The sequence below is a fragment of the Globicephala melas genome, chromosome 5 (genome assembly GCF_963455315.2).
Source record: "Globicephala melas chromosome 5, mGloMel1.2, whole genome shotgun sequence".
Classification (NCBI taxonomy): domain Eukaryota; kingdom Metazoa; phylum Chordata; class Mammalia; order Artiodactyla; family Delphinidae; genus Globicephala; species Globicephala melas.
The window spans coordinates 69,184,865-69,198,961 of NC_083318.1; the positions used below are offsets into that span (position 1 = coordinate 69,184,865).

General features: G+C 35.9%; 1 protein-coding gene across 2 annotated transcripts in view; it reads right to left on the minus strand.

The window, feature by feature from the left end:
• GABRA2 (gamma-aminobutyric acid type A receptor subunit alpha2) overlaps positions 1 to 14,097 on the minus strand; it is a 121,844-nt gene that overhangs the window by 68,422 nt on the left and 39,325 nt on the right. For both annotated transcript variants that reach the window (XM_060299292.1, XM_060299291.1), the window contains exon 4: positions 3,904 to 3,971. In XM_060299292.1, coding sequence (XP_060155275.1) covers positions 3,904 to 3,971 — 68 coding nt within the window. The remainder of the gene's footprint in view (positions 1 to 3,903; positions 3,972 to 14,097) is intronic.

A 14,097-nucleotide genomic window follows, 5' to 3' on the forward strand; every position in this document is an offset into this window, starting at 1 on the left:
GTTCAGTCTCTTGTGTCGGGGAACTAAAGATCCCACAAGCTATGCAGCACAGCCAAAAACAACAAAAAAAAACAGTAGTGCAGATTTCTCTTGGGGATCCTATTTTCATTTTGAATATACATACCAGAAGTGGATTACTGAATAATATGATAGTTCTATTTTTAATTTTTTGAGAAACCTCCATACTGTTTTCTATACTGATGACACCAATTTACATGGCTGCTAACTGCACAAAGGTCCCCTTTTCTCCACATCATTGACAACATTTATCTCTTGCCTTTTTTTAAAACTATTTTTATTGAGGTGTAGTTGATGTACAATATTATATGTTTCAGGTATACAACATACTGATTCACAGTTTTAAAGGTATACTCCATTTATAGTTATTATAAAATATTGGCTATAATCCCTGTGATGTGCTCTACAATATATCCTTGTAGTTTATTTATTTTACACATAGTAGTTTGTACTTCTTATTCTTGTACCCCTATCTTGCCCCTCCTCCCTTCCCTCTCCCCACCAGTAACCACTGGTTTGTTTGCTCTGTCTCTGAGTCTGTTTCTTTTTTGTTATATTCACTAGTTTATTTTATTTTCTAGATTTCACATATAAGTGGATAAGTGATATCATAAGAATATCTTGTCTTTTTGTTGATAGCCATTCTAACAGGTGTGAGGAGAGATCTTATTGTGATTTTGATTTACTTTTCTGTTATGATTATTGATGTTGAGTATATTTTCATGTACCTCTTGGTCATTTGTATGTTTTCTTTCAAGAAATGTCTATTCAGTTTTTATTCCTTATTTAAATTGGATTGTGGTTTTTGTTTTTGTTTTTAATATTGAGTTGTACCAGTTCTTTATATATTTTGGATGCTACCCCCTTATCAGATACATAATTTGCAAATATTTTTTTCCCATTCTGTAGATTGCCTTTTCATTTTATTGATGGTTTTTTGCTGTGCAGAAGCTTTCAGTTTGATATAGTCAGTCCTACTGGTTTATTTTTGCTTTTGGTGTCAAATTTTAAAAAATCATCGCCAAGACCAATGTCAAAGAGCTTACTCCCTATATTTTCTTCTATGAGTTTTATGGTTTCAAGTGTTACATTCAAGTCTTTAATCCATTTTGAGTTGAAGCTACCAGCTTTCTAAATTTTTCAGTGATCCCAAAGAATGGTCAGAACAAAGAAGAGGAGGATTAGTTTAATCCATTATCACCAGTGGAAAAAAGCCTCTTCATATATTTTGCCAAAAATATAACTGTTTGTCTAAAACCCTCAAATAACAAACAATTGCATGTCTAGAAAAAGCCTATATGAAGATTTGTTTACTTCTGATTTTTTCAGGTAAAAGAACTCACTCTGCAAAATGAACAAACAAAAAAACTTTAGCATAGTAACTGTTAGTATTAATATTCACTACACAAAATCTAAAACATTGAAAACTTTGATATTTTGGGATCCTATATCATTTGCCTTTCTGTTTTGGCTGGTGATAAAACACCATAGCTTACCATATAAGAACCATAATTTATATAATATTCTGCTAATTTTTCAATGTAGTGCTTGACAAAATTCTGACTCTCTGCACTTGACTCCACATAGAGGTTAGGTGCTCATTCTCACGGTCTCTAAGATAGAGAGCATTTATTAAGACAAGCTTCACAGAAATATTATCTTTACTGCCAACCAGTAATGTTTGGGATACACACTCTTACTAAAAATATGTCTCTGTGATCTTTTCAAGTTTGTGTACACTGAAATTAACCTATGGAAAGAGGAGGATTAATATTTCACGTCATGATATAGGATACTGCAAGGGAGGAGGAGAGTTATGTTGAAAAGTGGGATTTTTCCTGTTGTTGCAGAATTGTAGCTAATGCCAGAAGTTGGGGAACAAAAGCACTTAAATCTTCACATTCTAATTTGAAAGAACTTCAAAGATCAGCAGTGTTTGGTATCAACCACCTCCCCAAAATTGGGGGTCATCACCCCTCTTCCACTTTACATCTTCAGCCATCAAATTTAATGTAAAAAAGAACCCAGAGAAATGGCTCTGGGTGGAAGAAAAACTGATTTTTTAGTGATAAAACCAGCATATCTGCTCCCTAAAGGAAAGGTAGGGAGGTCCCAATAAAATGGATAATTATGGGAATGTAAATTGGTACAGCCACTAATGAAAACAGCATGGAGGTTTTCAAAAAACTAAAAATAGAGTTGCCATATGATACAGCCATCCCACTCCTGGGTGTATAACTGGAAAAAAACAAAAACTCTAATTTTAAAAGACACATGCACTCCAGTGTTTATAGTAGCATTATTTAGAATAGCCAAGACATGGAAACAACCCAAGTGCCTGTCAATAGAAAATTGGCTTAAGAAGATGTGGTATATAAGTATACAATGGAATATTACTCAGCCGTGAAAAAGAATGAAATATTGCCATTTACAGCAACATGGATGGACCTAGAGAATTTTATACTTAGTGAAGTAACTGAGACAGAGAAAAACAAATAATGTATGATATTACTTACATATGGAATCTAAAAAATAATACAAATGAATCTATATACAAAACAGATATAGACTCACAGACATAGAAAACAAACTTAAGGTCACCAAAGGTGGGGGGGGCAGGAGAGGAGGGGTAAATTAGGAATATGGGATTAACAGATACAAACTACTATACATAAAATAGATAAGCTATAAAGATTTACTGTATAGTACAGGGAACAGTATTCAATATCTTGTAATAACCTGTAATGGAAAATAATCTGAAAACAAAATAACTGAATCACTATGCTGTACACCTGAAACTAATACAATATTATAAATCAACTATACTTCAGTAAAAAAATTGGCTAATATTGTTAATGAGCATCTGCAAAAAAGGAAAACCTTTAGTTTTTGTGTGTTTATCCAGGTGGAAAACCTGTACACTTATCCTTCCCCTTGGGGTGTCAGATAAAGGGAAGAAATTGGGAAGAGATGACATGATGGAGAAAGGCCAGGCAAAGCAGGGACAAGGGCATCTCCTCTAATTCTCATTCCCTGACCATAAGGAAGGTGGATGAAAAATAATTTTTACGAAACAACTTCTATAATAGAGCACTGTAGATAGCAGTAGAAGTGGAAGATGGATTACTAAAATTCTTATGCTTAACCAAGGATTTATCGATGATGTATCTAGTCCACTGATTTCTAACCCAACAGACTAATTTCCCTCGTCTACTGATCTCATTTTAAAGAAAAATAAAGACCAGTTCCATAGAATTCAAGAATGTTAAGATTCTAGTTTTCTTTAGATTAGTTTATATGTATGAGAGTATGTAGTGTATTTATGTAGCTAGGATGACAAGAAATCCACCTTACTCAATGTTAATAGAAGGTTTCCATTTGTAACACCGACCGTAACCACAACCTGTAAGAAGCAGTTATCTATGAAACTGCCCCAGACGTATGGAAGTCAAGTAGGGGCCTTAATTGTACAAAGTGGTTTGGGCTTCTCTGGTGGCGCAGCCTGGGCCCATGAGCCATGGCCACTGAACCTGCACGTCCGGAGCCTGTGCTCCGCAACAGGAGAGGCCACAACGGTGAGAGGCCCGCGTACCGGGTTCTCAGTAATATCATTATTTTTATTTAAACAATTGTTTGCCACACTGCAGCTGGGTAGAAAATTTTGAAGATAATATAAAATATGAAGGGTTAATCTGAACACTCAAGTTAGAATGGTGCACCCAGATATAAGCAGATTAACAGCCTTAACTCTCCATGTATTTGGGCAGACTAAATAGACATGAGACAGATCCAGAATCTATAACACTAAAAATACGTGTTTATTCTAAATTACTCTCCAAACTTCCCATTATATGAAGTAAAAATACTGTTTAATGAAAAACTCACCATATCTGTATCTGAGACGGGGCCAAAACTGGTCACATAGATGTTAGTGAAGACTTCAGTAATACTGTCTGGTGTAAGAAAAAGAGATTGAATATAGACATTATATAATGAGAACCACAGGAGAGAGAAGGGGTCAAGTACATGGCATGGTTAGAAAGTTCTGTGATATTTGGGAATATTTCGTTTTTGCTTTCTTTTCAACGTTCACAACCAACAAAAATAGCTATATTACTTAATTACTTCATAGGGTCTTACAATGCTAAATGCTTAGAAGGATTATGACATTCTTATTTGGAAACTATACCTGACTAGAGCATTTTGTTTTCAGCACACTGCTCAGAATGAATAGTTTCTCAGAAACTATCTTAAATGTACCACCAGTATGGAAAATAAAGTACAGTTGGTATGGTTACTGTTTGATACAGTCCTGTAATTGACCATTAAACCAAATATTTCAAATGGTATTTCATGCTGGTAGAGATTTAGTTTGTAAATTAGTGTATCTTCTCAATAAAGCACAAACACATTGTTAATCATTATAAATAAACACAATTCATATTTTATAAAAAGCTTTATCATTCAGTAACATAAAAATAAAAGCAAATAACATTCATTAATCACAAGGATTACTTCCAAACAAACTTGCCTTTACATGTATCTAAGAATGCCTAAACCGCAAAGATTAAATTGAATTAGATTTGAAATTTATGTAACTTATAACGTGTAGCACAATTAACTGGATTGCTTTATTAACCAGGTGATTTAGATCTTTGATTTTAAATAAGCCAAATGGCAATGGGGGGAAAGCTCAAAGGAAAAATTTAAAACTAAAACCCTTTCAGTGTTCTTATAAGAAAAAAGTACATCATTAATTTCTACCATCATGAACTTAATGCCTTAACTGCTAAGTGTCAAATGTGTAATTCTACACAAACAATATCATGAAATATTTTAATATTATACTGAACATTAATTCACAACCATGAAAGAGACAGTAAACTGAGTCTGGAATATTGTATCCACTAAAGCAAAAATAAAAAGTAAAAGGATTTTGAAATAACAGAGTCGACTGAATGCTTACTCTTAAAAGGACTTGAAATGTAATAATCTACATGAGAAATCTATGAGATAGATTCTCTGTTATCATCCCAATATATGTGTACACTGATGTACGGAATGTTAAGGAAGTGTGTCCCGTGACCCACACTCTGTTGGGTGGATAGAGCCAGGTTTTAGGAACTAAGCACTCTGGCTCCTGAGCCCCCAGGGTAAACAAAGCACTGCACCACAGTCAAGAATAAATTTAAAAGTATTTTCTTATCAACTACATATTTCTATTTACCACAATACTCTGTGCCAAAAGCACACTTATGGTGTTCCAAATAAATATATTCCTTCAACATTGTTATTTTATATACTATTTTATTCCAAAAAAAGTTATTCGTGAAATTTTGTTGTAAAATTCATTTGAAACTCATTTCTAAAGTTAATTCTCAGCTGCCACCTGCCCCCAAACACTTGCACAGGGTCTACTTCATAGCTATACAATTTGTGCAGTCACATAGGTCCCTGTGCTCAGAAAAGTCCCATGCCTGGTCTAATGTTCTGTTTTTGCTTCCTTGAAATTCTTCATTATGTTTTGCATAAAGAGACGTGCATTTTCATCCTGGACTGGGCCTCACAAATTATGTAGCTGGTCCTGGATTATATATGTTTTTTTCCTCTTACTCATACAAAATCAATCGTGCTCTCACATTTATTCAATAAACAATTGAATAAAACTTTAGTCACTATAGATATTGGTTTAAAATGTTCCGAGAGAGAAATTAAAATGTTATGGTAGTCTTCACCCAAATAGAGGCAAATGGAATTTATTCCCCTTAATCTGGAGTTGTAAAGTTAGAAAAGAGAGTTGATAAAAATACATGAATATATTCATGCTAAGGACATGAAGAATATCCACTTACACACCAAATGGCAAGTAAAGAGTAAAGGAGAATGTGATCATCCTAGTGGCTGCCATGAGGTGCCAACTAAGAATCTAAAGGGAGAAAAATAAAATTACCCTCAAAGCTCTAAACAGTAAGAGCAACACCTCAAGACAGAACAGAGGTAGGCAAAGTTACCTTAAAGAAAATAATTTCAAAGTTTAAGGACGTCATAAACACAGTTAAAGAATGTATGCATTTCAAGGAATATTCTCCTGCTATGCATGTTCAGAAAAAGTAGAGGAAAATAAAGTGTCCCTAAAGCTAGAGATTATAGTGTTACAAAGGCAGCTTACACCACTGCGAAGAAGTGAGTTGCGTACAGTCACTGCTGTTGAGAGATCCAGTAATCTGAAGTCTGGAATATTTACTGAATTTAGAGACCTGGGAGCCATTAGTAAAGTAATGTGTGCAGAGGCCAGCTTGAAGTGAGGGAAGTGAGAGAAGAGGAAGAGCCTAGAGTGATTTTAAACAACCTTTGAGAAGTTCGACTGTGAAGGGAAACAGGACTCCAGCAACAAGGGAAGGTGGGGGAAAAGAGACAGTTTTTGTTTGCTTGTTTAAGGTGGAAGATAGTTAAGGATCTGGCAATGCAGATGGAAGGGACTAAGGGAGCCGCTGAATATTCAGGAGACAAGATCAGTGAAAGAGGAATATTCCTGAGTAAGCAGGTAGTACATTCATTAAAAGAGATTGACATTATATACATGGAGGGAAGAAGGAGGAGGGAATATCCTTAATTATATCTGGGCGAGAAGACAGAATGTTGAAATAAATGGAAGTAGGTTTTTAGGTCTAGTGGCAGGAAAGTTCCTGGAGAGGAGAGAAATTCTGAGTTACGTGCAAAATATCTGTTCATTATTTTTATTATAATAGATGATGATTCCAAGTAAAACATTTGGTAGTATAATTATATTAATAACATTTACAATAGTATACATCCATAGAAGACCAATGTAGCATCTGCTGCCAGTTCTTTGTCCATAGCCCCTTGACAATCATGATTCCTCTACATCAGGGGTCCCCAACCCCCGGGCCGTGGACCGGTACCAGTCTGCAGCCTGTTAGGAACCGGGCCGCACAGCAGGAGTTGAACGGCGGGTGAGCGAGCGAAGCTTCATCTGCCGCTCCCCATTGCTCCCCATTGCTCGCATTACCTCCTGAACCAACCCCTCACCAGTCCATGGAAAAACTGTCTTCCATGAAACCGGTCCCTGGTGCCAAAAAGGTTGGGGACCGCTGCTCTACATGCTGGGATGTTCTGCTGCAAGCTCCTGTGATCCTCTGCCTGAGGGCTTTTCCTGGCTGTGCAGGGCAGAGTGTAATTGCAGAAAAGTTTGTGTTCCTGGGAACAGCCATCAACCAACGATGGATGAGAGTTGGAGGAACTCAGCTTTCTCTCCCTCTCAGTGGAGACAACTCTAAGGCATGCTCTACACCATTTCCCAGATGACTTCAGGGAGGAAACTACAACTGTCCTCAGCAGTAACCTGCTCACCATGGTACCCTGCTTTGGCTGTCCTCCCTTCCCTGTATCACTTTGACCTCCCTCAGCTAGTGCGCCTGATATCCCTTCCCAGATGATTGTGTATCTTAGAGTCTGCTTCTGTGAGAAGCCAAAGCCAACTACAAACATCATTCACATACTCTAAGAAGAAAAAAAAGATAATAATTAAGGAGTCAGGAAAGATATTAATTGTGTTAAAAGACATTAATTAATTGCAGCTAACCATCCAAGCAATAAGGTATATCGTCTTCACCCCTGTAATTTAGATATAACACTAATACTAATAAGGGCACACACTCATAAGATGGAGAGTAAAATCAAACTGTAAATGACATCCCTTCAAGAAGATGAGGATGCTAATAATTTTGCTCACCATGTATCATAAATAGGATGTCGTGCACATATTTTAAGACAAGTTAGCCATTGCTGTTTTACTTTACTCTCTCAGCAGCAACAAAGACATTTTGCTTCCTGGGATGATTTCTGTTAACAGCTACATGTGCCATTTGTCATCAGTCAAGTTCAGTAAAGTCAACAGATACTTAACCGACTTTTGTGTATATGGCGCTTAGTGTTCCCTATTAAAAGTTGAAAACTTGGAATCTGATCATATAATTTGTCACCATTCCACCACAAAAGAATTGCTGCTGCTTTTCCAATATCTTCCTCCCAGTAGACACTTAACACATGTTTGATAAATATAGTGCCCATAAAATCAGGAAGAGTTAAGATCAATAATAAAACCAATATGAATTGTGTTTTCTTACAATCATTTTTCATGATAGTTCTAAGTTTTGGACTTTGATTCTTTGCAATGATTTGGAAACATGAAATATAAACATATATTGAATACATGAAATTTCCTCTCAGTGTGACTCCTGGTGCTTTTAAATTTTTGAATCTTTGTATATTGTTTGTTCTTGTAGTTTTGTTTATTTACTTTGATATTTTTCCTACTAATGAAAATGCATTGATTTAAGAAGTATAGCACATTTGGGGATCCGAAACAAGAATCACGATGGCTGTATGTTTATGGACAGGACACAAAGTCCTCAAAGGATAAACTAAACATACCCCATCATGACAGTCACTGATTATGGGTTACAAATGAATGTGACTTTGAAATCACTGGAGGGTCTATCTATCCCCCAATAGGGTTTGGGACTGTTCTGGCCCTTAGAACCATCACCAGGTAGAAGATTTGTAGTGCCTTCTCTTTCTTTGAAATGTCTTTCTTCAGTACCTAATGATTCAGCTTGCTCTGGTGAGGAAGCTGAAGACACACCTCTCTCCCCAAAGCACTAGTAAAGGAAATCAACTAGGAAAGAGGAGTTGAAGAGGAGACTGAATGCACATTGATTCCCATGGATTTAGTGGGACCGTTTGGTTCAATTAACAAATAGCTGCTAAGAGTTTATTAAGTATTGTCCAGAGACATCCCCTGCCTGACAGACAAGGGAGAGAATGTTTTCAAAGGGAAGCTGTTAGTGGTGCCAGAAGCAATTTATGTTCCTCAAGGTAATGTTTCATCAAGACTTTGCTACATGCTCAGTGTGGGACTCTGACAGGGGAAAGAATGAAGACGTTCTCAAAGATCTCACTTTTACTATCACAGGTTAGATTCTCTTTTGAGGAGATTCTAGTGACCCCATCCCATTTCAAGTTGTTAAAGATGGAATCCAGAGCACATGGGATACCCTAGAACACTAAGAGTTCAAAGTTTAGTCTGAGCACAGGCTATTACATATCTAGTATCCCTGGGTTAGTTAGAAACTTGGAGCTTATTAATCACCAACCTGAAATCCTATGCTGTTGTCTAAGTACTGATAGAAACCAGCTTAACAACTAAGTTATGAGAATTTAAAAATAAAAACTATGCTGATATAAATTTACATTTTGCTCCCCAAATACATATTAATAAAAAATTATTCTTATGTCCAATATATATAATGATAAGCTTTTACCTTTTTAAGATAATGAATTATTTTATAAATCAACATAAATTGAGCATTCTTAATGTGCTAAGAACTACAATTCACATATATATGTGTGTGTGTGCATATATATTACTAATACAAAGGATTGAAAAAATTCCACTGTATTAATTTTCTTTCTTATAAAAAAGGTGCATAAGTTAAAGCTTGCTAATTGACTCTTTCTTTTATGACCTTTTCACCATCCTCACAAAATACTGCTGTGGACAGCAATATTTCCGTTTACTTTGCAAAATAATTTTTCAGTTCTTTCTTTTCTATTTTGTAGAAGGAAAGCATTTAAATGTAATAGAAGCATAGACATTGAAAACACTAAATTTCAAAAGCTCATATAGGCCATGGGTTCAAATATTCAAATTTCTGCCTCCTCTATTTCTAGTCTTGGTAAAAGCCACCATCATTTTGTCAGTTGTCAAACTTTTAGTCTCAGGCTGAACTTCTTACTCATATCCAGCATTTTAATTGTTGACTGGGTTCTGTTGATTATATTTCCTACATCGTTCTTGACTTTCCCTTCTCTCTCAATCCTCACTGGCAATGACCTCTGGAATGGCCTCTTTTAGTTTTCCTGTTTCTAGTCTCACCAACTCCTATATACCCTCCATGACACTACTAATAGTAAATCATGTGATGTCTCTTCTCTGATCAAATTTTTCTCAATGACTCTCCTTTGCCTAAAGATCAAGTTCGAAGATCACAGCATAGCACATCAGACCCTTCATGATCTTTGTCTCCTTTCCATCCTGATCCAGCACTGTCCCACACTGTATACCTTAGCCATACCCAGCTCCATGTTATTCTCCTTCATTCTTTTTCAGGCGGGGGCGGGGGGGCGGTGCTTTCTCTTTCCTTTACATAAAATGCCCTCTCATTTAATCCTTGTTCTTAAAAAATAAGTTCAAATAACACTTCCTCTTTGAAGTTGTCCTTGCCATCCCTGAGTATTTAATTAGTCTTTCTGTTGGTTCCAGAAATGTTTACTTCTTCAAATGAAATAATCAAATCATATTGTAACTTCTAATGCATGAGGAGTTGTTAAATGGTTGTGTGTTTCCCCACTCTACTCACCACTCAACAGTGTCCAGGACTTTGTTCTATGTGCCTAATATGGAGCGACATAGATTATCACAGAAGGTTATGGTCAAGGATAAGGCCCTACCAATCCTGTCACACTCAAATATGAGATAAAGTATTATCTTTACACCTATGGATAACCTGCAATAAATTACATGTAGAAAAAGTATTATGATGGTAAATTGCTGAATTACATTAAACATATAGGGAAAAAATTTAAGGCATGGTTTTAGATTCAGATGCTAAAAGCATAAGATCATTTGCCTTTATTTCTAATAGAGTTCAGTTCTCATATTCAACAATCCAACATTTTTCATCTACAACATCCTAAAGGTAAATGCATGAAGAGCCTTGTTGGCAATATTACAAACCTTTGCTATCTTTCCCTGAATCTCTTGGATCAGCTTCAAAAAGAAATTCTGTACTTATAAAATGGAGCTAACTGATATTGTAATTTGATGATAGTATCAATTTCTTCTTAAAAATAAATTTGGCCCAAATTTCTATAAAAGGAAAAAAGAAATCTCCTAAAGTAATTAACTTTATCACCCATCGCTGGATGCTGTTTCCTGACAGTGTGTATATTGGAAGATGTTATGATTATTTTACACCTAACATGTAATTAGGAACTTTTAGAAACTTTATGTAGCAACCCTTAAATACTTGTCTTATCTGTTGAATTCCCATTGTGTGATAGTAAAAGGAACTTATTACCTATTAAGCATTTACTATATGCATGGACTGGGTTAAATTTTTATATATAATTTCATGATCACCCTGTGAACTGTGCATAATTATATTCATTTTATCTCATCCAAATTCAACAGCTACTTAGAGAGCTGTACTGAAACATTTTTTGTTACTTAAAAATCCCATGCTAATAACTATTTCAATAATAAAATGTCATTCAAAAACACAACCATTGGAAGAATTTTTCATTTAGTTTAAGATTATTTGGTATCTTTAGGGCCAGTATAGTCACATCATATATATATTTATTACACACTTGCCATGCACCAGTCTAAAGTTATATATTTGAGGAGATAAAATAATATAGAAATGATAATAAAGAAACCTACAGTCCAGTTAAATAGTTGGTGCTGGTTTTATAAAACATGATGTCATTTCAACTTTTCATTCCATCATATACCTGATGTAATATGTATATGTTACATATTAGTATGTATTAGATATACCTAAATATATATATGTATGTGTGTATATGGTTTGTTTATATACGTATTATATATTGTTGTGTGTGTATACATATATATAATAATACGTGATTTATATGTATATATTTGTGTGTATGTGTATACGCATACCAATATATAAATTTTGGTGTTGAACTGTCCCATATTTAAATCAAAAGCCTTAGGCTTCCCTGGTGGCGCAGTGGTTGAGAGTGCGCCTGCCGATGCAGGGGACACGGGTTCGTGCCCCGGTCCGAGAGGATCCCACGTGTCGCGCAGCGGCTGGGCCCGTGAGTCATGGCCGCTAAGCCTGCGCGTCCGGAGCCTGTGCTCCACAACGGGAGAGGCCACAACAGTGAGAGGCCCGTGTACCGCAAAAAAAACAAAAACAAAAACAAAAAACAAACAAACAAAAAAATCAAAAGCCTTATATCAGTCTATCTTAAATCTGGAACTTCTGAAGAGGGCTACATGTAGAAAGATACTGATAAATGGATAAATAAATTTTCTTTCTTTCCTCCTTTCTTTCCTCTTGTTTTTCTTCCTTCAAAAACATGATAATTGAGGGACTGATTGTTACACTACGTAATACACTTAGATAAAAGACAAATAAAGAACATAGTATGTAGCCATCATGGTCTTTGAGGGGAAAGAAACAAGTAAATAGATGACTGTCTACAGAGCACGTGTAAATGGTAAAAATAATCAATCATGCTAAGCGGTGATGCCAGAAGGTAGGAGGTAGCTGATGGTAAGAAGAGGAGTGACTCTGAACCAAAACTGGGGTGTCAGAGAAGGCTTCTCAAGCCATCCTTTAATGCATGCTTCTTTTTAAATTTTTTAAAATTTTAAAAGTTGTCTTAGTTTGCTCTCAGAACCTTTCCCTTCTATCATTTCAACTCATTTGATTACATGGTCTCATAGTTGAAAGAAAGAAAGAAAGAGAGAGAGGGAGGGAGGGAGGGAGGAAGGGAGAAGGAGCTAGCTAGCCATTAACAGTAATGATTATTAATTCTTATGATAGGCCCCCCTTTTTTTTTTTTTTTGCGGTACGCGGGCCCCTCACTGTTGCGGCCTCTCCCACTGCGGAGCACAGGCTCCGGACACACAGGCTCAGCAGCCATGGCTCACGGGCCCAGCCGCTCCGCGGCACGTGGGATCCCCCTGGACCGGGGCACGAACCCGTGTCCCCTGCATCGGCAGGCGGACTCTCAACCACTGCGCCAACAGGGAAGCCCCTGATAGGCCCCTTTGATGCAATTTTAGGAGACCTAGACTTCTAATTAGGGAGAAATCTTAAGAAAGTAGATTACAGCATAGGGTTTGGACCTCAAAGTGAGGGCAGAAACACAGCAGAAGGAACTTAGAAAAGATGCACTAGATGCAGGAGATAAATGAAAGGTTGAAAAAAAAAAAGATAACTGTGAAATTAAAGTGATAGTAGAATTCTTTGGTGGTCTTTTAAAAGTGTTTTGGATGCTACACCTAGATCTGGTCAGAAAACTCAGTTTAATGCAAGTTCCCAAACTCAGTCTCCTTTGTGATTCATAACATTATTTTACTTTGTTCTAGATCTGTTCCTGAATCCTAATTATGTCTATATATTTTTCAGGACATTAAAATATTTTTATTTTAGACATTTACTACTATATAAGAAGTAGAGATATGAGAAAAAAATTTTTACAGTCAAAATTTTTAGTCAGAATATTTGAAAAGATATATATATATATATATATGTAATAACATTAAAGACTCATGCATGAAAAAACTGTCCTTTCAAGGATAGTGATTACAGACCGTATTTGAAATAAAAAATTAAATTTACTCTTTTTTTAACACCTTTATTATAGCATAATTGCTTTATAATGGTGTTAAATTTACTCTTTATTAATCTATAGTATACTTTTAATTTCTCAGCTCTGATCGTATATCTTCCATAAAATATTTCAATGCAAATAATCACGTTGCTTCATTCCTTTTTTGATATGCACTTAAATTTTATCCTTTTTCCTTCTCTGCTCTAATACAGTGTTATGAGCATTTGATTTTTCCCCACTGTCCTAAATTCAGTTTCCAGCACCACGTCCTATAACAGTATTCGTTATATAAACTTGTAGGTTGATACATTTGGGGTTTTACCAGAAAATGATTCCCACTTTGTCCACCCTTACTTGTTCCTGCCATTCCTGGTAGTCTTTTAAACTGCTGTTTCAGCTCTCCAGGCAGTTTTAAAAGGCAGCTGTTGTACAACCCCAGCTAATAGATCAAAGAGATTCACCCCATGTTTGCCTTCACTGAGCTCAGAACGTAGAACTCTCAGCCTTTTGCTATAAGGGCAGAGAAACGTTGATAAATGAGCCTTTATACCTCATGCAAGAAAAACACACCCAGTTTATAGTCACAGGGACAGTTATAGCTAAATCAAGGTATTTCACTTG